Source organism: Neurospora tetrasperma (genome assembly GCF_000213175.1).
Source record: "Neurospora tetrasperma FGSC 2508 unplaced genomic scaffold NEUTE1scaffold_1, whole genome shotgun sequence".
NCBI lineage: Eukaryota > Fungi > Ascomycota > Sordariomycetes > Sordariales > Sordariaceae > Neurospora > Neurospora tetrasperma.
This window is the reverse complement of record NW_009799099.1, coordinates 4,405,780-4,427,895: the sequence shown is the minus strand read 5'-3', so window position 1 is coordinate 4,427,895 and position 22,116 is coordinate 4,405,780. Positions and strand designations below refer to the sequence as shown.

General features: G+C 54.9%; 10 protein-coding genes across 10 annotated transcripts; 6 read left to right on the top strand and 4 right to left on the bottom strand.

Annotated features, from left to right (window-relative positions):
- Positions 1–315: 315 nt before the first annotated feature.
- Positions 316–3,638, top strand: NEUTE1DRAFT_58540 (uncharacterized protein; the record flags this gene model as incomplete). Its single annotated transcript, XM_009849066.1, has 2 exons — positions 316–3,252; positions 3,365–3,638. The coding sequence occupies 2 exons, from the start codon at positions 316–318 to the stop codon at positions 3,464–3,466; spliced, it is 3,039 nt and encodes a 1,012-aa protein (XP_009847368.1).
- Positions 3,639–3,677: 39 nt separating this feature from the next.
- Positions 3,678–4,841, bottom strand: NEUTE1DRAFT_58538 (uncharacterized protein; the record flags this gene model as incomplete). The annotated part of the gene is made up of 2 exons (XM_009849065.1): positions 3,678–4,197; positions 4,393–4,841. 2 exons carry the CDS (start codon positions 4,637–4,639, stop codon positions 3,944–3,946), a joined length of 501 nt encoding a protein of 166 aa, XP_009847367.1.
- A 459-nt stretch (positions 4,842–5,300) lies between these two features.
- NEUTE1DRAFT_58534 (uncharacterized protein) lies at positions 5,301–8,584 on the top strand (the record flags this gene model as incomplete). Its single annotated transcript, XM_009849064.1, has 1 exon — positions 5,301–8,584. One exon carries the CDS (start codon positions 5,333–5,335, stop codon positions 7,367–7,369), a length of 2,037 nt encoding a protein of 678 aa, XP_009847366.1.
- NEUTE1DRAFT_107812 (uncharacterized protein) lies at positions 8,510–10,105 on the bottom strand (the record flags this gene model as incomplete). The annotated part of the gene is made up of 6 exons (XM_009850088.1): positions 8,510–8,621; positions 8,754–8,916; positions 8,972–9,032; positions 9,104–9,232; positions 9,431–9,468; positions 9,865–10,105. The coding sequence occupies 6 exons, from the start codon at positions 10,103–10,105 to the stop codon at positions 8,510–8,512; spliced, it is 744 nt and encodes a 247-aa protein (XP_009848390.1).
- An 856-nt stretch (positions 10,106–10,961) lies between these two features.
- On the top strand, positions 10,962–12,548 carry NEUTE1DRAFT_127946 (uncharacterized protein; the record flags this gene model as incomplete). The annotated part of the gene is made up of 2 exons (XM_009850087.1): positions 10,962–11,150; positions 11,203–12,548. The coding sequence occupies 2 exons, from the start codon at positions 10,982–10,984 to the stop codon at positions 12,414–12,416; spliced, it is 1,383 nt and encodes a 460-aa protein (XP_009848389.1).
- A 538-nt stretch (positions 12,549–13,086) lies between these two features.
- Positions 13,087–15,307, bottom strand: NEUTE1DRAFT_120302 (uncharacterized protein; the record flags this gene model as incomplete). Its single annotated transcript, XM_009850086.1, has 2 exons — positions 13,087–15,216; positions 15,275–15,307. 2 exons carry the CDS (start codon positions 15,305–15,307, stop codon positions 13,450–13,452), a joined length of 1,800 nt encoding a protein of 599 aa, XP_009848388.1.
- A 573-nt stretch (positions 15,308–15,880) lies between these two features.
- Positions 15,881–18,767, top strand: NEUTE1DRAFT_127944 (uncharacterized protein; the record flags this gene model as incomplete). The annotated part of the gene is made up of 1 exon (XM_009850085.1): positions 15,881–18,767. The coding sequence occupies one exon, from the start codon at positions 15,881–15,883 to the stop codon at positions 18,647–18,649; it is 2,769 nt and encodes a 922-aa protein (XP_009848387.1).
- Positions 18,768–18,799: 32 nt separating this feature from the next.
- NEUTE1DRAFT_58522 (uncharacterized protein) lies at positions 18,800–19,512 on the bottom strand (the record flags this gene model as incomplete). Its single annotated transcript, XM_009849063.1, has 3 exons — positions 18,800–19,200; positions 19,252–19,375; positions 19,437–19,512. The coding sequence occupies 3 exons, from the start codon at positions 19,467–19,469 to the stop codon at positions 19,019–19,021; spliced, it is 339 nt and encodes a 112-aa protein (XP_009847365.1).
- Positions 19,513–20,145: 633 nt separating this feature from the next.
- NEUTE1DRAFT_120299 (uncharacterized protein) lies at positions 20,146–20,793 on the top strand (the record flags this gene model as incomplete). Its single annotated transcript, XM_009850084.1, has 2 exons — positions 20,146–20,266; positions 20,351–20,793. The coding sequence occupies 2 exons, from the start codon at positions 20,146–20,148 to the stop codon at positions 20,680–20,682; spliced, it is 453 nt and encodes a 150-aa protein (XP_009848386.1).
- Positions 20,794–21,315: 522 nt separating this feature from the next.
- Positions 21,316–21,961, top strand: NEUTE1DRAFT_98421 (uncharacterized protein; the record flags this gene model as incomplete). Its single annotated transcript, XM_009850083.1, has 2 exons — positions 21,316–21,364; positions 21,444–21,961. The coding sequence occupies 2 exons, from the start codon at positions 21,316–21,318 to the stop codon at positions 21,959–21,961; spliced, it is 567 nt and encodes a 188-aa protein (XP_009848385.1).
- Positions 21,962–22,116: the final 155 nt, after the last annotated feature.

Genomic DNA, 22,116 nt, shown 5'->3' with positions numbered 1-22,116 from the left:
TTGACGCTTGCATTCAGGGGCAGTGTTCGTTTAAGGGCGCATGGGGCGGTTTTGGGTTCGGCAACTCCTGGCCTGGACCCCTGAACAAACGTCCCGCATGGGCCGCCTAACAAGGAACCTGGAACCGCATGGCAATCCACCAACATTGGCGAAGTCATCACCAACACTTGAAAGTTCCAACTCCCGCTCGCTCTTTTGAACGGCCAACTTAACATGACCACCAACTCCCTCTCTGATTGACCTCTGTTAATTTTACTCTTTTCTATTACATATCTGTGTGAGACTCGGGTCCCTTTGGAACCGACTTAATTAACCATGGACGACCTCTCCGCTCTCGACTGGTCCGCGTCCAGCAACAGCAGCTCCAAGCCGAATCCTCCCAAGACAACCACGACAACTTCCGCCTTCAGCAGCTTCCCCGCGATCCGTCCCACACCGTCCCCGTTTGCGTCTGGCCGTAGTACGCCCGTGATTTCAAGCCAGGGTTCCGGTACGATCGCTCCCAAGTCCAACAACAATCCGTTCTCGAAACCGGCGCAAGACAGCTTCAGCAACCTCGGCAACTTTGTCAATTTCGCCTCATCCTCCTCCGCTCAGAACACCGCGAAGCTGAGCTTGAAAGAACAACAAGAGCGGTTGGAGGCCGAACGGCGCAGGAAAGAGGAGGAAAGACGACAACAGCTTCAAGCGCAGTATGGAGGGCTCGATGCGCTGGGACAACTGGGCAGTGGTGGGAGCAACAGCAGGACGACGTCACCTGCGTTTGGGCTTGGAGGGCCTGGGTCGATCCCGTCCCCAGCCATCTCGAGGGTTGCGAGCCCGTTGAATCCGACGACGCTGAACCAATTGAATATGACAACAAAGAAGCCGAGCGAATCGGATGACGATCTGTTTGCGGCGTTCAAGGCCGAGACCAAGGTCGATAATGCGAGCCACTACCCCCCGCCGACGGTGGCGAGTCCGCCGCCGGTCTCTACAACGGCGAGTGCGCAGCCAAAGTTGGATCTTTCGGACCCTTCGGCTTGGGGGGCGCCGAAATCGAGTACACCTACGCCTGCGCCTGCACCTGCGCCTGTTCCGGCGCCGGTTAATACGGCGAACACGGCCTTCGCGGGGCTTGATGACGACGACCCGTTTGGCCTTGGGGAATTCAGTGCGCCAAAGTCAAGGGCGGCCCCGCCGGCCCCACCGGCCCAGGCCTTTGATGAGGAGGAGGATGATTTACTAGGCGACCTAGCCAAGCCTGTTGATCAGGTCAAGAAGCAACAGCAACAATTACAACAGGAGCAGCAACAACGACAGCCCCAAGTAGCCAGACCCTCCTTCTCCCAAACACGAGAACCAGGGAAACCGATCGAGGACGACGAGGACTCGTCTTCCTCCGATGATGAACCCGAGCAGCCTCCTCGTCTATCCGACGATCCCTTCGACAGGGCAGTAGCCCAACTAGTCGACTACGGATTTACTCCCGAGAACGCCAGGAGAGGCCTAACGGAGAGTGGCGCCGGGCTAAACATTCAGGCGGCGGTTAATTGGTTGCTTGACGACGCACATAGGCAAGCGAAAGAGGAGGCTAGGGCTAAGAATGGTGGCGGCGGACCACAGCACACCGGAAGAAGCGAGGAACGAGGAGCAAGCCAGTCTCGCGCTGGACATGGTGGCCAGGGAGGCCCTTCGTGGATGAGGGAGGAGGAACGACAGGAACAGGTCGAGAGGTCTAGGAGTAGGGATAATCGGTCACCGGCTTCGCTGACCGAGGTGGACTTCGCCAAGACTGCGGCAGCCGTGGGCACGAGCTTATTCAAGACGGCGAACAGTCTGTGGAAGACGGGGCAGAAGAAGGTGCAGGAGGCTGTGAAGGAGTTCCAGCATGAGGGAGGCGATCCGAACCAGCCCAAGTGGATGAGGGAAACTGCTGAGTATGAGCAAGGGGGTAGGAGGCCGCAGGCGCCCGATGTTACGGATGAGGCTATGATGTTGGAGGGAGGTGGGCGGCCGGCACGGAGGCCCGAGTCCACGAGGGAACGCTCGGCGGAACCCCGGACTGCTAGTAATGGGCCACAACGGCATGCTTCTCCCGTGCCCAGGTGGCAGCAACAGGCGCCGCCTCCGGCCTCGCTTGATCCACGATCGAGGCTCAGTAAGCAGTCTGTTGAGGAGCAGAGTTCTCAAGCGTATGTCAGTCCTGCGCGCAGGAAGAAGGCCACTCCTCAACCCCAGCCGGAAGCTCCTCCTCCAGCACAGCAATTCGAGGACGAGGACCTCCTATTCGGCTCTTCAGGTCCGTCCAAGTCCCAAATCACCACAGCACTGCCCTCCAGACCCGCCGCCAAATCCACCGCACCACCACCCCCAGCTCCCCGACGACCTCCCGCCGCCATACAGCCCAAGCCCGCTGCCCCTCCGCGCCAGATCCCCCCCATCTCCGCCATCGCCCTCCAATCCTCCACCAAGCACCGTCTCGAAGGCACCGCCCATTTCAAGCGCGGTGACTACGCCGCGGCTCACACTTCCTACGGCGCCTCCCTCTCCGCCATCCCGTCCACTCACCCGCTCGCCATCCTCCTTCTTTGCAACCGCGCCCTCACCGCGCTCAAAGTCGGCGAGCCCCGCCAAGCCGTCTCGGACGCCGACGCCGCCATCGCGCTCATCGGCCCCTCAAAGGGGGAGGGGGAGTCCGTCGAGGTGCAGACTTCGGAACACGGCCCCGCAGAGAAACGTGAAATGCGCGACCTCTACGGCAAAGCCCTTGCCCGCAAGGCCGAAGCGCTGGAGCAAATGGAGAAGTGGGCGGACGCCGAGAAAGTATGGCAGAGTGCTGTCGAGGCTGGTCTGGGTGGGCAGACGGCGGCGGCGGGGAGACAGAGGTGTCAGAAAGCTCTCGCTCCCAAACCTCCTCCTTCCGTCTCTGCCTCTACCAAACCCGCTCCAGCTCGTCCCCGCCCAACTCCCAGCGCAGCAGCGTCAGCAGCAAGTCAAAAATCCTCCGAAGCAGTCCAACGTCTCCGCCTAGCCAACCAGGCCGCGGAGAAGGAAGGAAGCGAAAAGTTTGCTCTTGCCGACAAGGTGGATGCGAAAATTGCGAGCTGGCGCGACGGCAAGAAGGATAACTTGCGCGCGCTTCTGGCAAGTTTGGATAATGTGATGTGGGAGGGGAGCGGATGGAAGAAGGTGGGACTGCATGAATTGGTGGTGGCGAACAAGGTCAAGATTGTTTACATGAAGGCTATCGCAAAGTGTCATCCTGATAAGGTAAGCTTGTTTTCTTTCTTTCTTTTTCTTCTCTTCCCCTTTTTCTGTCTTCTTGGAAATTTGAAGTGAATCAGAAATATCAGGGATGGTTGCTGACGAAGATGATAACCAGATTTCGACGGATGCGTCGACCGAGGTCAGAATGATTGCTGGAACGGTATTTGCCACGCTTAATGAGGCTTGGGATAAGTTTAAGAAGGAGAATAATATGTGAGTGTAAGGGGCAGGTGGAATGTTAATGGGTTGATGGGAAAGGGAGGGGGGCGGGAGGGTTAATGTTCTAAACTGCTTATTGGGATATGATACCTATATTAGAAGGAACGGGAAAGGAGTGTTAATATAGCTCAAGCTACTTGTCTGCTGTAGACATGTCTCTGTCGGAGCGGACAAGGCAAACGGAGGTCATATATAAAACATCATCAACATGGGAATAGGAAGTTCATCATTATTGTCCTCAAAGGAAAACACCAGTGCCATGCCATGCTAATTAAAAAGTATACCTCAAACCACCACCCTTCCTCTTGTTCAAAGTGCTTAGTCACTCTGAGACTCTTTCACCACTCTTCACCACCACCACCACCCCCGTTCTCGCTCTCTATCCATCAATTATTCTCCAATCACTTCATATAACGAACCCGCCCTTCCCTTCAATTACTCTCTTCATCCTCTTTCTTCCCAACTCTCCATGCCCTTAAAGCCCCAAACTAGCCCTCACACTCGCCTTCACCCTCGCTTCGTACTCGCTCCTCTTCTCCCTCCACATCTTAGCCGCCTCCACGTTCGCCGGACTCTCGTCGTTAGGCTCCGCCAACATGCTCATAACAGATAACAAGATTTTCTCGACAGACTGTATAGGTGACCATCTCTCCGAGGCAGTCTCGTAGTGGTTCGGGTCGTCGCCGGGTGGGTGGAGGATCGAGATGCAGACCAGACCTGAGGGGTAGACTTTTGGGGGTTATTTGTGTTAGCACTTTTTTTGCATGGCCATCGATGGTGAGAAGAAGCAAGTGAAGGATAAGCGAAATATAAAAAGAAAAAAGAAAAAAAAAAAAAAAAAAAAGAAGAAGAAGAAGAAGAAGAAGAAGAAGAAGAAGAAGAAGAAGAAGAAGAAGAAGAAGAAGAAGAAGAAGAAGAACACACCATTAGGATGAAATATATCCCCCAGAAACTTCATGGTCGGCGGCATATGCGGGTAATCATTCGGAAACTTGAGTTCTGCGGGGAACACGCCGCCCTCAAAGGGGGTGCCTTCGGGCCCTTGGATCAGGCATTCCCAGTGCAGCAGGTCGTCTTCGGAAATGGGGCCCGCCGTGATGCCTTCGGGTGGGTTGTTGGTTAGAGCGCGGTATTCTTGGAGGAGACGACGTTGGGCTACGTTGAGAGACATTGTAGCTGTTGGTTGATGGTGGGTGTTGTTGTTGATGATCGAGACGTGGGGCTCTCTGAGGAGAGTGCCTCGGTACTGTGTTATGGATATACGCTTTGGTGTCGGGATGGGAATCGCGTGGTGTCGCAAGCAGTTACTGTAGGTTGGGTATATGGTAGAGACGAAGGTAGATATGTCGTGATCTATATCTTGTTGCTGATTGTTTGCTTTGTTACAGAAAATCTCGAAATGAATCGATGCATGCAGGAGAAGCGCGGAGGACACACCGGGCTGCAGCGGGGGTTGTCAGCGGCGCAGTTGCTTGACACGTCTGACGTCGGTCCGCTCGGCGGGGATTGATTTCCATGGAACGTCTCTGGACGGGAGTTGGGGAAGCTGCTGAGGTGCTGCACCACAGGGGCCATGCTAGGGCCCGGGACCCTTCCAGAAGCGCCTACGACAGGTACACCAGCCGGGGGGTTCTAGCGGCCGAGGGTGCTGTTTCCCCTTCCTGAGCTGCCAGCCGGCAACCTGAGAGTTAGGTAAAAAAAGCTCTCAGTCGGCAACCGCACTGGCTTGTTATCGCAATTGAGTGGCTGTTATCGCATCTGCCATTCCATCTATTCTTGTTTCGGTTTCGGAAACTCGATGGCTCGTCGTCGACTGGGAGCTACGCCGCTCTAGCTTGCCAACCTCTCACCTCGTCAGCCAGCCATGCCGCCAACGCTGGGCCTACGACGGGCTTTACAGAGCCGCGGCCGCGGTCTCGGGTTTGGCCAGCGAACAGCACCGTCGTCCGTATGTCTCTTCTGTTCCTTTGCGACTCGGCCTTCCACTTTTCCCACATCGTCACCACTCAACAAGCTCCGGGCAACGAGGGCAAAACCACAAGAAGCGCCGGCTGTTCGACCACGATACCAATCGACCGGTGCCACCCCGCTCCGGCCCTTCATAAGCTCGCCCTCCGACGCCGGCGATACCGCCGCTGAACCAGAACCAATTGATCCCCGCAAAGACCTTGAGAGCGCTCTCCGCGACTTACAAACCCTCGCACCCAACCACGTCAATCTCCCGCGCCTCCAGCTCGCCCTACGCAACCTCAGCCAAGATCCCGGCCATGAATCGATACGAGTCGCATTCCTCGGCCTCACTACCGGCGACAAGCCCCAACACACTGCCAGGGAGCTGCTCCGCCTGGCACTCGCCGATCCGCTAAAGTCCGCCCAGAACTGGGAAGCGCAACTCAAGGCCCACGACCCCTCCAAGCCGCTCATCGTACACATCGGCCCTCCCGAGGAGCAAGCCACGCCACTGTCGCTTGCCGCGAGCGAACATGTTATCCCCGAAATCACCGTGCCGTCGCACGTCTACAACGATGCCAACCTCGAGATGATAGTCATGGAGGCCGACCAGGCAACCGTTGCGCAGGCGGGCGAGCAGCCGCACACCTTTGACGAGGCCATCCTCGTGCCCGCCGTCGACACAGCAGCCACCACAGCCGGCCACTCGGCGCCCATCGTCACGCCCGTGCACATGGCCGTGCTGGTAGCCGACGGCGTCCTGGGCGCCGCCTCCATCCTGTCACTGCCCATCAGCCCAGAAAGCCAAGACACCATCACGGCCGTCGCCAACTTCAAGAGGATCAGCGCCGAAGATAAGGCCGCGTGCCCATCCCTGGTCATCACTAGCGTCGAGGCTGGTGCACAGGGCCTCGACCTCTTCCGCGAAAGCGCCAGCAACGCCATGAAGTACGAAGCCCTCTGGACCGAGGCCGGCGTGGGACACATCAACAAGTGGCTGCGATCCAATGTGCTGTCGCAAGCTGAGCAGGAAGGGACCACCAAGGCGCCCGTGCGCAAGCTGATCGAGTCCATCCTGCACAACGCCGGCGCGGCGCTCCAGGCGGCCGAGTACCGCGACATGAAGGTCTCGGTAGAAGGGGGCCCGTCGCCGCATACGATTGCGCGCCTGAACCAGGCGCTGGCGGACTGGGCCAAGGATGCGCATGAGGAGTTGCAGCAGCAGTTAGAGATTGCATTCGTTGGCGAAGCGTGGAGACAGATGAACTGGTGGAAGCTGTTCTGGCGGGTGGATGACGTGGGTATGCTGTCGTCTGAGATGATTGCCCAGCGGTTCTTGCCCGAGGCTGAGAAGCGCTTGATCTTTTTGGCCGGCAGGCTCCAGGAAGCTGGCATCACTACTGCGGGCGGGGGAAAGCCGGTGACGTACTCTGGCCCGGCGGTTCCACCGTCGTTCCCCGAGGGCGAGAGCAGTGTTGTCACTACTGCTACTGCTACTACTACCACGGAATCAGAGACCAAGGGAACTTGGCCTGCGCATATCCCCTTCACGAGGAACTATCTACTAGCGGAAACTGTTCCGGCCCTGCAAGCACTGGCGCAAAAGCTCGTGCTGCAGTCATCGACATTGGCGGGTGCCACCACTGCACTCGGCGGCATGTCCTGGCTCTCTGGATTCGGAATATATGAGTGCGGAGCCGTCGCCGCGTTGGGTATCGTGTTGAGTTTGAGGGGCTTGCAGAAACGATGGGAGAGGGCGAGAGATTTCTGGGAGGGCGAGGTCCGTGAGGAAGGACGCAAGGCTGTTCGCGCAACCGAAGCCAGTATTGCCGAGTTGATGGATAGCGTTTCTCCTGAAGTTCCCGAGGATGTGGCGGTTGAGATCGAGGAGCTGAAGGAGGCCAAGAGTGTCCTCAAGCGGGCCGAGGAAGCGCTTGCAAGGTTGAAGTAGAAATGATGGGTTGCAACAGATGTTTAGAAGGGCATTCTGCCAACCTAACTTGGTCAGTTTCAGACTTCTTGTGCTTATTATTTCCCACAGCCCTCTCGCCCTGCCTGTTAGTCCCTTGAGTGGGTATTCTGACAATACGCCCTCTCCAACCCAACCCCTAAACAGCCAGTTGTATATTTAGTCTACACGATTCACTCTCACTCAGAGCATTGTTGCAAGCTCATCTTATGCGAGCCTCACATATAGGGACAGGCGGGTTAGAACCGGCGGACGCAACAGATCAACCAGGGCTACACTCTTATGTACCACTGAAAAGCAAGCCGAAGTGGGAGAAAAGAGGGGCACCGGACTTTTGTGGTAGATATCAAAAACTGTCAGCGTAGGCTGAGGATGGAATGGGTTGTGTGTACAACAACATAATAGACAAAGACGATGAATACGTACCCTGTCTATATTAGAAGCAGGGCTAGTAGAAGTTTCGCTTTCGGTGCGATTCTGTCCATGCTGTATGTGCTTGCTCCTTGGCCAAGGACTCAACTGGGGGAGACCTGAGGCTGGCTGAACAGCTGGTTCGCTCTGGCTGCTAATCGTGATGGAGCCAGGTTTTCGTTGCGTGCTGCCGGACGGGTAGCGGCTGTTGCATCGACCGACCATTATCGTCCAGCTGGCGGAGCGTGAAAACCCCTGGATACGCCACGCTTCTCCCATGATCATCGTTTTGCAGCAGATGGATGAGCTGGCCAGCTGGAGTCCTCCATATCACTCCTCATCGAGGCTCTCAACCCTCCAACCCCAGCCCCAGCACTCAATCCAGTCCCTTCTCATCTCTGGCCGGCCTTGAGCCACCCTCCCCATCCCTCCTGTTCCTCCTCCTCTGGGCATCCAAAGCTTTCCCCCCAGACTTTTCCATCCAACTCGCTGCCCCCCATTTTCGGTAGAAAGAAGATCAAAATTTGCTTTATTGGTTCCCCCCCAAAACGCCTAAAATATCAAAATAGCGGTTGTCGTTTCGCGCGGAGAAAAGGAGCCATAATATGCCGATTATTGTGCCCCAATATTGCATTGCGTTGTGAACTTTCAATGATTCTCGGTCTGGGTCTGGTCTTGTTCGATGAGTCTGACGACAGTCGACGTTGTCTTCTATCTGGCGCCGCCACGACCACCGGCGCGCGCCCTACTGACTGTCGCACGACCGCGGGCGAGACCGACACCGCGGCCGCGGACGTTGCGGGAGCGGAACATGGGGGCGTTTCTGTGTGGGAGCAAAAAAAAGAAAAGGGAGGAGGAATTGATTAGCTTGGGTCCGATCCGACTTCTTGGGTAGGGGGCGATTGGAGAGAAGAATCGCAACGGGTGAGTTGGTGGTGGCCTGGTTTGAACGTACCTCAACATATCCGGCACAATAAAGAATCGCACATGACTGCCGCGGATGTAGACTTGTTCGAGATGGCTGACGCGCCCGTCGCGGGCTGTGACGGTGATGTCCTTGAGTTGGACGTTCATGTTGTCCTCGGCTGTTTTTGGGGGAAGCGCATTGGTTAGCATGGCTGGCCAGTTTAGAGGAGTGAATGGGAATGAAGAGTTCATGGGGGTAGGCAGTACCTTCAATAAGCTTGCCACGGTAGGTCTGGCCGGAGGTGATCTCGAGAGTGACGATATGGCCCTGTGGGACAGGAGTGGTTGGTTAGCTTTTGGCAGCACTACAGTCTGTACATAGCAATGGTGTTTACTTACCTGAGCCTCATTGAGAAGCTTGATGGGGATGCCAATTGTAGAAGTCATGTTGGCGACTGTGTTGTTACGTGGTGAGGTTGGTTGGTGATGTGGAGGGGCGAACTGGTTCTCCTTGGTGTTGGTTTTGGACTTTAGATGGTATGCCGTAAGTACAGGCGACTTGGTTCGCGATGATAGTGGATGCTATCAGTTGCCTTTGACGTGAACGCGGCAGCCCTGTCAGCCCGGTGCTGCTGGGAATTTCGTCGGAGAGCTTGGTTGATCTTGTCAGCTGCATGACAGCTGCTAGACCTTACGGTACGTACCGCACATTGAGGTCCTACTTACAAGAAAGTGTGGAGGCTTCCCCACACGCATCTTCTGCGCTGTCCCCACATTCAGTGAACTGGTGGTCTTCGGTCATCAAAAACATCGTCATCGTCACTGACATAAACATTCTTTCCTTAACCCACTGGCAGTAAGTGGGATTTACCGGCTGCTGTCATACGCTTGTACTCAATCAAAGTATGAACTGTCTGGTTCAACACTCCGAACGCCGTTATCGCTCAACTGTCCTGGTTCATGTTCCGAGTCGTCGCATGATGGCGGCCGTCACGGGGATGGGATTGTCCAACGCATTGAACACAGCATCCCGAACCTTTTTCTAAACGAGGCCTTCTCCGATGTTCTATACGTTGTATTTGTGTGCGGTCCTTCGGTTCTCAAGTCACCCTCGTCCCCCGAATATTGGACAGCCACTCCCCTCCCGCTTTCCCTCATACCACAGGCCAACCGTTGGCGAGCAACTTCCACATCCTCGACGGCCTCGTCCAGCCATTGCCTATCAGCCAAGGACGGGACGTGATGCAGGACAGAAAACGCCCCTCGACGCTCTCCAGACTTCCTCGCGCCCCGAGAGATGCCGTACCCGGGTCCCCTCTGCATCATGCTATATACTGCCACGACCGCGGCTTGCACGGCTACGTAGTCCAGCGAGTAAGGGGCCATCTGGCCTTGTCCCATTTTTCAAAAACGCAGTGACGGGCTGGCCAAGTGGGCCGTCGGCCAATTGCTGTGTTGTCAGCTTGATGCCCAAACCCTTTGATCAAACCCCACGAACCGCCCCGGTACCGCTGAATGGGCGAGGCAACCGTCTCAACGTCGAGCTGCGGCAGGTGGGTTTGGCGTGGACTGATCTTCCATAGCATTGGCTGCTATAGGCTGCATGCATGTGCATCGAGAGGCCATGATCTGTGTGCGTCTGCTCCTCCGTCTTGGTTGCTCCGAGTTTTCGGTCTTTTCTCTCCACCTTCTTTGTTATCTCGCTGTGTGAGCTGGATCGTGTGGTGATGGTGCGGTACTAGCAAGCTTTGACAAGCTCAACGGCAGCTCCGGTTGCATCCCACCTCCCACCATCATGTCCTCGTCTTTGCCCTGATTGGACGTCTCACCACTCTCCAGGAGGTGTCTGCCAACTTCTAGCGCTGGACGCTACATGACATCTCAGTTCCGAGTGGAAGATCTCTGGTCTGGTCACTCCATCAGTTCCGGTAAATGAGGAGTTGACTTGGCCGTCGTGCAGACTTTTACCCCTGGTGATGTGGGCTTCCCGTCTCCTACTTATGCCCGTCCGTCTCCCAGCGTGGGATCGGTTCGTTTTGTCACAAGATCCTTTTCTAGTGAATCGAGAATTCCATTCGCTGTTTGCTTCACCATAAGAAAAAGGACGCAGACTGTCTGGACTACGTGGTCCTGTCAAACCGAGATCGCACTTGAAGGTCGTATTGCCCCTGCCTTTCTTACACAAAGGCGTCGTACCTGCTTTAGTCAACCGGAGGCCCATTCCTTCCGTGTTTGTCTCTTGGTCAGGTCTCAAGGTATTGTCTTGCCTTCGCCATAATGCCAGGAAGACATCGCGCCTATACTACCGAGCACCCGGCGAAGGGTTTCAAGTGGTTCCCATGGAAGCGGGAAAAGAAAGTGGTGGTCGAGCCTGTGCAGGTGTGGTCAGATTGGGTGTCAAGTGAAGATGGAACCTACTTCTATCGAGCCAGGAAGTTGGCTGACGGTAAGCCCTTGAAAATCCTTCCTTGTTGTACCACAGCTGATTTTTCTTGCAGGCACTTGGGGAGATTATGAATACACAGAGGGTTACTACATGGGAAATTATGCGGGGGAATATGCCGGAGGGTATGCCGGAGGATATGCGGATGGGTATATGGGAGGCATAGAGATACCCCAGGAGAAGGAATACCACCCGGCAGTTGCGGTCAGCCCTTGGAAACTCCCCGAAGAGCCCGTTGCGATCATGCCAGAGAGCTCCGAGGTCATGGAGGATCCAGAACCCAGGTACGCGGAGATCGCAGAGTCAGAGCCCATTGGAGAGTTTTCGGTCGCAGATGAGGAGGAACAACATCAAGGCACTACCACCAACGCCACCTCAGTCTCGGGTGATGATGCTTTTGACAGCCCGTCAGAAGACGACGGCTACCGTGAAAGCGAGCCCTTACCGACCGTGCAAGAAGCGGAGCCCATGGTGTTCACTCACGAACCAGAACCCTTTCGAGCCTTGTCCCCGGTGCCAACATTGCGACGAGAGTACAAACCGAGGCGAAGGCATACAACCGGGGCCGACACCAGCGTCCCAGCTTCGTACCACCGTCCGCGAGTTCCCCATCGGCATACATTCAACGAAGGCCAAAAAGAAGGCCACAAAGACAGTCACAGCCAGGATCATCACCACCACAGACGCACCAAAAGTCACGACTCGAACCACAAACAGCCGCTCCTATTCTCCATCTTCTATGCAGTAACCAAAACCCATGCCGGTCCCCAAATCCGCCGCATGCCCTCCGCTTCACCCCATCGATCCTCCACACGCGGCAAATCAACAACACGCACCTCCACCCGCCCCTCAACCGCCACATCCTCCTCCTCTTCCCGCGCCCCCTCAGCTTCAGTAAGCAAGCATCAAGACAATACCAGTACCAGAGTTGCCGTCCCTAAAACATCTACCCAGAAACCAACGACAAAGAAACCACCAGTCACTACCAGGTCAACAAAGCCCAAGAAACCACCAGTGCCCACAGCAAGCGAGACCACTGTCGTCGTGCCCCTCGACACGGGCGTGCCGTCTGTGATTGCGCCGCCGGGGAAAGCAACGATCACCAAGACGAAGAAGTTTAATTCCAAGATTAAGAGCGAGAAGGAGATGAAGGTGGATAGTAAGAAGATGATTAAGGGGTGGTTGGCGGGGATGGAGCCAGGAGCGGAAGACAAGAAGATGAAGGGTAAGGGTATTGGGAAGGAAAGAGGGAGGAGGATGACGAAGTGATGAATGAGGTTATGAAAGGATAGGTTCTTGGGGGGGATGACCTTGGTTGATGAATAATGGCTGATGAATTTACAAGGACTACGAGGATTTACGAGATAATGATAATAGAGGTCGGACGGAAAGAGGGGGTTAGCGTAACGGACGCTGGAGTTTTATCGGTTTTTTAGTAATTGGTTTGTGATTCTTTATGAATCACTCCCCTCAAAAACATGGCAGCCGGTAAAAGACGGCTGGAACATGAAGCGGCGGCAGGAGTCCACTCGGATTCCGTCTGGTCCCAAAAACCTGGTCCTTCCCTATTCGTCTTCATGGCCGCCAATGAAAATTGGAACCTGGGATTCGAAGAAGCAAGAGCATGAGCAGAAAGGTCGCTACCTCATTGGGTGTAGCAGGCTAAAGAGCGTTGAAGGGCGAAGGGCTGGCATGTTTATTCTACACGCCCGGTCCTCCTCATAATGTCGTCTTTTTAGTCCCCCATTGAGGTTAGTTGAGCTTCTCCTCCTTCTTGTGGAGCAAATTCTGAAGAGTTCCGGTGGTTTAAGCGGCTGTGGTTGCGGGATGGTTGACTGCTTACGCATAACCTGTCTTCTGCTAAGTAGGACAGGAGACGGAGTAGTAGAGGGACTTGCAACGAACGATATTTTTTTCTTCTGTCCTTTTCCTTTTGTTTATTTGGTATAAAATAGAAACGGTAACGAACAACCATGACAAATGCCACTCTGATAGAGTGCTTGTCTTGTAGTATATACTGCTGGCTTCGGACCAGGCATCTACCGATTGATATATTCAAGCGTGGAAAGTTCTATAGCAATCATGCCTTATATAGCTCTGCTCATCCGGCCTTTCACGTTCCTTTTCACCTACTCTTCACCTCCTCTTTAGCTTCTCTTAGCGTTGCTCCTCTTCAGATCTTCTTCACCCCTCAATTCAGGTCCCCTTCACTTCTCTCTTCATTTCTCCTTCGCTTTATCTTCACTTATCTTTTTACCTTCTTCCCCTTTGACCCTATTAACTCTCTCCCCCTCGTTGATCCTCATTCCTGAGTCCTCCTCTTCACCCCCTCCCTCTCACACCACTCCTCATCACTCATCCTAAACCAATCCGCCACGCACATCATGCCCGCCCACAAATCGCACTGAATCGCCAAATGCACCATCTCCAGTGCCAACGCGTTAAACATCCTCCCCAGCGAAAACGCATCCATGAACCCCAAGCCGTGAAACGCCATGTCCAGCGTCGCCCCTTCAAGCCCCATGCGCCGCGCCATATACGGCCTCGCCAGTCCCAATAGCGCCAAGCTCTCAAACGGCGTCATCATCGCCCTCGCAGCACAAAGTCCTAACGCGCCCGCGGCGAGGACGTGTGGCAGGCGCGTGAGGCCGTTGTCTCTGTAGAGAGGGGCGTCCAGACCTAAGCTGCTGCTATTGGTTTGTGTTTGTTGCGAGTTACGGTTCGAGCCAGCAGAGTTATCAGGCACGTTAGGCCTCAACTCGGCGGCCCAGACTGCTGCGCCGGGAGGGATGGGCGCGGAGTCGCTGGTGGCGGAGTCGCTGGTGTCGACGTCAAAGGTGATTAGAGTGGGGTTGACGTGCTCGGTTTCTTCGTCGTCGTCGCTGAGGAAAGGGGCTTCGTCGGCTGTTGCTGCTGGGGATTGAGATTGGGATTGATTTGTGTTCGAGGTGGATCCGTTGGGACCGCCGGGAGTGCCGGGGCCGGGACCGCTGACGGAGATGATGCTTTGGCGGCGGCGGGTGCCATCGGGTGGAGGACCGGTAGGCAGGGCGTCGTTGGTTGGAAGGGTATCGGAGGGGGCATGGACCATTTCCCAGCCTGCTTCGATTGCGTTTGCGCTTGGGGCTTGTTGTTGTTGCTGCTGTTGTGTTGGTGTCGGTGTTCGTGGCTGAGTTTCTTGTCGCTGTTGCTGCTCTTCTGGTGTGGGTGTGGGAGGGATGTATGTTCCACTGGGCGGTTGTAAATAGGGGACTACCTCCTTAAGAGTCCTCCTCCTGCTGAAGTTGATGGGTTTGGGCAAGCGTCTCTGGATTTTCCGCCTAAGTGACCAGACGAGCCGTGCGTATGTTTTTGAAAAGAACCAGTAGCCGGCAAAAGGGGCGATACCGGCGACAAAGGCGCCGAGCCAGCTGATGATGCTTCCAGGGGTAAAGGAGGATGGAAGTCTTGGTAGGAAGATTGGGGAGTCATTGCAGCCTGGAATGAAGAAACCAAGGGTGGGAACCCATCTCGAGGTGTTCACAAGGCCGGTTCGTTGCATGAAGACAAAGATCTCTAGGTGTAAGTTGACCCAGGAGAACACGTACTTGACCCATGGGTATTCTGGCATGTCGAATCCAGCAAAACTATCGCTCAGGACATACGATGGCAGCCCGGCCCAGAGGTACTCTCCCCATGACTGCTGGCTCCTGTGAAAGTGAAATAGACGAGAAAAGGGAACATGGGCGTAGTCCTTGTACAGCAAGATACGCTGCCTCAAGCCGTTGACTCCCCAGACTCCGACGGTGGCCAAGACCTCGCCGGTGAGGAACAGCCTCCTCCCAATTCCATCTTCGTAGTACTGGTGCTTTGTGGCGGCTTCGTATAGAGCTTGGGCCTCGTTGATGCCACTGTCTGGTTCCGCAACGCCGATGACCAGCATAACTTCGTTGTGAGAGCGGATAATGTCTCTGTTGATGCGCCGTGTCTCTGGATTCACTGGTCGTCCTCGGTCATCATACAACTGCTCTGGTGCTCCGGGTTGGGGCTCGCCAGTGCCCTCAACCACCTCATCGTAGGGAGACCGGCCCTGTCATTGGTGTTAGAATGAAATTGTAGTTTGCAAGTCTTGCAACGGATGAGCTTACAAGGGCCTGTGATGTCAGTGGGCCCAACCGCATAGTGAAAGGGTCAACTGGGCTCAGGAGGTGTCTGTAGATTGCTATCCGGCATTTGCCAAGATGTTTACGTGTACATTACACGGTGAGATCTGACCAGTTGCTGGCCATCCTCGTGTCACAAACTCCTGTGCCAGAGATTGTGTTATGGTGAAGATAGTGGTGGTATAGCTGATGAGTGATGGAGACTGGAACGGCAGACAGTTGACGTTGGTGGGGGCGCTTGGGGAGCACAGGGCAGCAACCTAGCCGAGGGAGGGTCCCTCAGCGCCATGCCCAGCCCGGGTCATGCTCCAGCGCAGTGGGTGCTCCAGTGCTCCAGCGTGGTTCGTCACGGCTTCCACTTCCTACAGGGGTTGGATCTGCACGGCGCTAAGATAACCTTATTGCCTCGCCTTATCAGCGGGCGGCAGGCATCGACCCGCGAAAAGTTTTTGGGATTGGGGACTTTGCAGTGTACCACCCTACACTACGTTCTAACAGCAGAACCCCAAAGGCGGCGGCGCGCAATCGCAACCCCTCTTGCCTCTCTGTTTGATTTAATCCACTTGTACAGCCAGACACTCCGTCACCACAATGGCGTACAGGCAAACCACCACCAAGACGACCTTCGAAGTCAAAAATGTCATCCAGCCCATTTTCACAGGAGGTTCTGTAGCCCTCGACAATGGCGCTAGGATCCTCGCGACCACCCTCGGCGAGCAGGCCGTCCTCACAGAGCTCAACACCGGCAAGCAGCTCGCCGAGATCGAGGGCGATGGAGAGCCCATCTCGACCCTTACCATCACCCCTTCGGCCTCCCACCTGATTGTCTGCTCTCGTTCTCTTACTATGCGCATATACTCCCTCAAGGTCTCACCAGATTACGATTCCATCGAAGCCACCCTTGTACGCACCACGAAGCCCCACGCCACCCCCGTCGTTGTTCTCGCGGTCGATCGAACTAGCACCCTTCTTGCCACTGGTGCTGCCGACGGCGCCATCAAAATCTGGGACATTGTCGGAGGATACGTTACCCATACCGTTAGCGGCCCGAGTGTCCTTATCTCTGCCCTCCATTTCTTCGAGATTGCCGCTCTCGAGGACCAAGCCAGCAACAAGAACAAGAAGAACAGGCGAAAGAGCACAGCCGAGGAGGAGCAAGCTCAGGATGACAGCGTCGCTTCAAAGTTCCGTCTTGCCTACGGCACACAGGACGGCAAGATCCGCATCTTTGACCTTAGCAAACGCAAGACCTACCCCGTTTACGCCGACCCGACTTCGAGGAGAGAAGCGCACGAGTCCAACGTACAAAGCCTTGACTACTCGCCAGAACTACATGCCCTTCTCAGCGGTAGCAGAGATAAGACAATGACAGTATGGCTGTGGAAGGAGGGAGCATGGAGGGGAACACCCATGTTGCGCCATGAGGGCGTTGAAGCTGTTGGCTTCCTCAACAACGGAAGCTTGATGTATTCGGCTGGAACAAGTGGCCTTCTTAGGCTATGGGACACAACCACACACCAAGAAATCACAGCAAAGCAAGACGCCAAGTCGGAAGCCGAGTCGATAGTGTCAGCCCTTGCTCTTCCCCACAAGAACCTTGTTGTTTGCGCCCAGTCCGACTTCACCCTCGCCCTCTACCGCACACCTTCGGTCGCCGATGCCACCAAGAAGTCGACGAAGCCTCTGGAACCCTTCAGGCGCATTTCGGGAACACACGACGAAATTCTCGACCTTGTCTACCTTTTGCCCGATCAGTCTCTCATGGCTCTTGCAACCAACTCCGAAGATATTAGACTTGTATCTGTGGCGGATAAGCAGCCCCAGCTGGGCGATGAGGAGGAGGGCGCGGCATACTTTGGTCATGACGTAGCTCTGCTGAAGGGACACGAGGATATTGTCATGTCTCTCGATGTTGACTGGTCTGGCCACTGGGTTGCTAGTGGTGCCAAGGATAACACAGCTCGCCTCTGGAGGGTCGACCCAGCCAACAACTCGTTCGAGTGCTATGCAGTCTTCACCGGCCACATCGAGTCCGTCGGCGCTGTCGCACTCCCCAAGACTGTACCTTCCGAAAACTCGGAGGCGTTCAAGAACCCCCTCGACCACCCGCCCGCATTCCTCATTTCCGGTTCCCAGGATCGGTTCGTTCAGAAGCGTGACATTCCCCGAACATCACAAAAGGGAGCCGTCTCAACCAGTCTCCGTCGCTTAGCCCACGAGAAGGATATCAACGCTCTCGACATCAGCCCCAACGGAAAGCTTTTTGCCTCGGCATCACAAGACAAGACGGTCAAGATCTGGGATTCCGCAACATTAGAAGTCGTGGGTATCCTCAAGGGTCACCGCAGGGGTGTCTGGACTGTTCGGTTCGCGCCTCAGGGCATGCCTGCCATTCAAGGCGAGACCGGCACCGCTGTTTCCGGTAAGGGTGTAATCTTGACCGGTTCTGGTGACAAGACCATTAAGCTTTGGAACCTCTCGGACTACACCTGTCTGCGCACATTCGAGGGCCACTCCCACAACGTCCTCAAGGTGGTTTGGCTGCGCCTTCCCAAGGCCGCTGACGACGGTGAAGACGAGGCTGCTGCTACCGCCTCCAAGGCCAAGCAGCGCATCCAGTTTGCCTCTGCGGGCGCCGACTCCCTCGTCAAGGTCTGGGACGCCAACCTGGGTGAGACCGAGTGCACGCTCGATAACCACGAAGACCGTCTCTGGACGCTCACGGTGCACCCCAAGACCAACATGCTTGTGTCTGGTGGTTCCGACTCCCGCGTAACCTTCTGGAAGGACACTTCGGCCGAGACCCATGCCGCCGCGTCCTCGGCCGCCCTCAAGCTTGTCGAGCAGGAGCAGCAGCTCGAGAACTACATCCACGCCGGCGCCTACCGTGACGCTATCATTCTGGCGCTGCAGCTTAACCACCCCGGTCGTCTCCTGGGTATCTTCACCAACGTGGTCACTACCAACGCCCCCGAAGAGGGCTCTCTCTGCGGTATCAAGGCCGTCGATCAGGTGCTTGGCAACCTCTCCGACGAGCAGATTTTCCTGCTCCTGCTGAGGCTGCGCGACTGGAACACCAATGCGCGCACGGCGCCCGTGGCGCAGCGCATCCTCTGGGCACTCGTCCGACTCTACCCTGCCAACAAGTTCTCCAACCTGTCGGTCAAGGGCGCGAGGGGACAGAAGAGTCTGAAGGAGGTGCTCAACGCGTTGAGGGTGTATACTGAGAGGCACTATAAGCGCATAGAAGAGCTGGTGGATGAAAGTTACCTTGTTGAGTATACTCTGCAGGAAATGGACAGTCTGGCACCGCCTGCGATTGAGGAGAGGGATGGGGATCTGGTTATGGCTGATGCATAGATTTTTGTCTTGTAATTTTGGAAGCATAACGAACGGCTGGGAAAAGTAGCAGTAAATTTTTTCTGATATGGGATGAAATAATGTGATACCAAGTTTGAAACACATACACGTATAGATCGAATGCTAGTGTCCCGTTTGCCGATTGTGTGATTGTTGATGAAGTTTTCTTTCTTGTGAGAAGCCCATTCCTAGATCTATTTTATGCCTCGCCCTGGGTATCAATATTGCGTGTGTAGCGTCAGCCATGTACCATACTGGCCGATTCCTTTGGTAACGTTTCTCGTTGCGTCGTCGACCCCATAGTTTAACTCACCATGCCTCGAGCAATCGTTGAAGGCTTCAAGGCTTGTCTATCATTGTGGCTCTCCGCTATTTCTGTTTCCCACTCCTCGTCTTCTCTTTAACTTTGGCTGCCTTGAGGCGATCCACACAATCCTTGATCACAGACTGAAGGTCACTGTTCCGCCTAGCAAGCAGAAGCACGTCATCTGTGGTAACGGTGGTACGCCCAGCATGTTGGCTGAAGGTTTCCAAATCGATGGCGACGTTTTCTGATGCCCACAAGTTAGTAACCAAACAACTTGCGCTGAGAGAAAACGTACCAATTTGAGTCCACACAAGCTCGGTGAGAGCTCCGATGAACTGAGGAGTAGCATTCATGTTGCGACGGAGCGACTCATCGTCGACCATCTTGCTAATGGCGAACCACAGGGCTGATTTGAGACGCTTCTCTTGTTCAGTATTTGAGGTTAGAGCTCGCGGATAGAAAAATCATCAACACACTTACCTCCTGAACATCTTCACCCGAGGCGTCGGCCATTCTGGATTATGTAAGTGATACTTACACTTACACAATGATCATGCATCCCCGTTTAAACGATGTTCGGCTGGGGGGGGGGGGACGCGTTGAGCGCGTCGGTAGTGGGGTAACCCTGCGGCTGGCACTTGCTGTAAAGTGGATTACGTAATGCGGCTCTAGTCCCACTAAGGTGAGTGCCTGCCAAGGGGCACGCTCAGTGGGGCATTTGGGTGCACCCCATCGGCGCCGGTGGGGTTCCCCGAACGAAGTTGATGTAACCTGTACGTATCAGTCAAAGTTCCCGTGCCGTCGGCGTCCCGAGTGGACGTTTCTCGCGCAGATGGATTATGGAGCACACCAGCCCGTCCGCAAGTTCGCAAGTGCCGTGTCCGTTCAACACTTTTTTTCCTCCCTTCTCCTTTTCACAACGACTCTAGACTCTTCTTCTTCTTCTCTCTTTCCTCCTCAACTCCGGCAATCTCGGGATCCTTCTTTGTAATACTTTTTGAATCAGGCTTCTTTTTCCTTTCATACTTAATTAGTCGACAGCGAAACCCTTTTCATCCGGCGTTTCCTCAAGACTTGACCTCTGCCTACCGTGTTGTCGCAAAAGCATCTCCCACCGCCCTTTGCGCAAAGAAGCCTGAAGACAACCACCACATAACAACCAAACCCCGCACGAACAAAACCGACCAAGATGGACGGAATAGCCAATGTTGTAACGGTCCTGGGTGATCGTATCACCAACAATGTCAAGGGCACTTTTGCCAGCATGACGGCGGAGAAGTGGATTCGCCTGATCATCATTGTCGGAGCTTGTGAGTTGCAGCATCATTTTCTTCAAGAGCGCAATGCGCAGGACCAACTCAAGCAGAACAGCAGCTGACAATGCGCCATCACAGATGCCCTGTTGCGCCCCTACATCATCAAGCTCGGCGGAAAGGCGCAGATGAAGAAGCACGAAGAAGAATCCGCTGAAGCCCTCAGGGGCACCATCTCCCCCAACGAGCTGCGCGGACAAAAGGCCATGGTCCGTCTTCCTGGTGAGGACAGCGACTCGGAAGACGACGAGGCGCAAAACGGAGAGTCTTCGGCGGCGGACTGGGGCAAGAAGGCCCGCAAGAGGCAGCGCATGGTCATCAAGAAGCTCATCGAGGCCGAGGAGGACAAACTGCGGGAGAGCAAGGAGGAAGAGGAGGATAAGGATATTGAGGAGTTCCTACTTAAGGACTAAAAAAAACAACTGGGTTCGGGTTTGGGTATGACTGACGTTGGATGATATTATACATTAAAGTATGGATGACGACGACGAATACATAATAATCAAATAATAATGCATTTACAAGACAAGACATCTGATGGAGTGACAACTTCTGCTTACATGTGAGAAGGCTAAAGAAACTGTGTTGCGGGAAAGGTGGGACCTTGCGACCTGCATTCTGTGAGTGAAGCATGTCTCGGCCTGCAGCCAGCGAGAAGGCAGAACGAGTTCATTAGGACCCACTTCTACGTCCTTTTAACATTCACTCACCTTCCACTTGACTTCCTTAATAAAGCACCTTACACACCTCAACCTCCAAACCTCACTCTCGACGCGCAGCTTAAATATTGCTACCCCAGCGAAACATACCTACGATAACGACAGATAATCGCTAGACAGTATCTATATATCAGTCATTCGACCTAGCGCGGACTCTTGCTTCACCACCAGTGAAGTCATCAGAACAGCTTCACCACCATCAATCAGCGTCATCGAAGCACATCAGCGAGACTCACCCACCAGCGAAACGGCCTTGTCGTCGCCCATTCCTTGCCACAGCAGCCAACGAACAGAACCAAATCCACTTCTTCACACCACAGCTCCAAGATGGCGACTATCTCAAAAGACGAAGCCATCATCCGCTCCTCTGGCGAAGGTACGCCCACTCACTCACCCATGAGTTCCTACCATCTTCTCACCTCACCTCACCCAAACTAACTCCTTTTGCCCCTCAGCCGCCCGCGCCTTCACAGACTGGTACTACACCCAACTCACCGACGGCAAACCCGTTTCCTCCTGCTACGTCAACACCAACGCCAAGTACCTCGCCGCCTCACACCCGCCCGCCGACATCTGCATCAACGGCCAAGTCGTCGCCACGCCCGAAGAGTGGGACGCCCTTCTCGAGCAGCAGCGCCTCATCACTTTTACCCAGCAAAAGGGCAAAGTCAAGTACGAAGTCGAGGGGTTCGACGTGCACGTCATCAACAAGGATTACCGGTTTGCTGCGCCCGCGGAGATCGTGGCTGCTACGGATGCCAAGATGATGCAGAGGACGGAGGATGCGCGGTTGATGATGGTGGTCACGGTGGCTGGGAGTGTGACTTTTGGGGGCAAAGAAAAGGGCACGCCGCCCAAGCAGCATTTTTCGGATGTTTTTGTTTTGGTGCCGAATTGGGATTATGTGACGAGGCCCAAGTTCAAGGGGCATAAGAGGTATTTGGTTGCTAGTCATACTTATAGGGCTTATTAAGGTGGGATGGCTCTGTGTGACAGATGGGGAACACAATGGGAGAAGCATGAGGTTGTGTGGGAGCGGATACTAGAAGACATGTATCCGAGGTATTTGCTTCATTGGATTTTCACATCAGCCAAGAGTTTTCTTCAGCGTTTTTTTTTTTTTTTTTC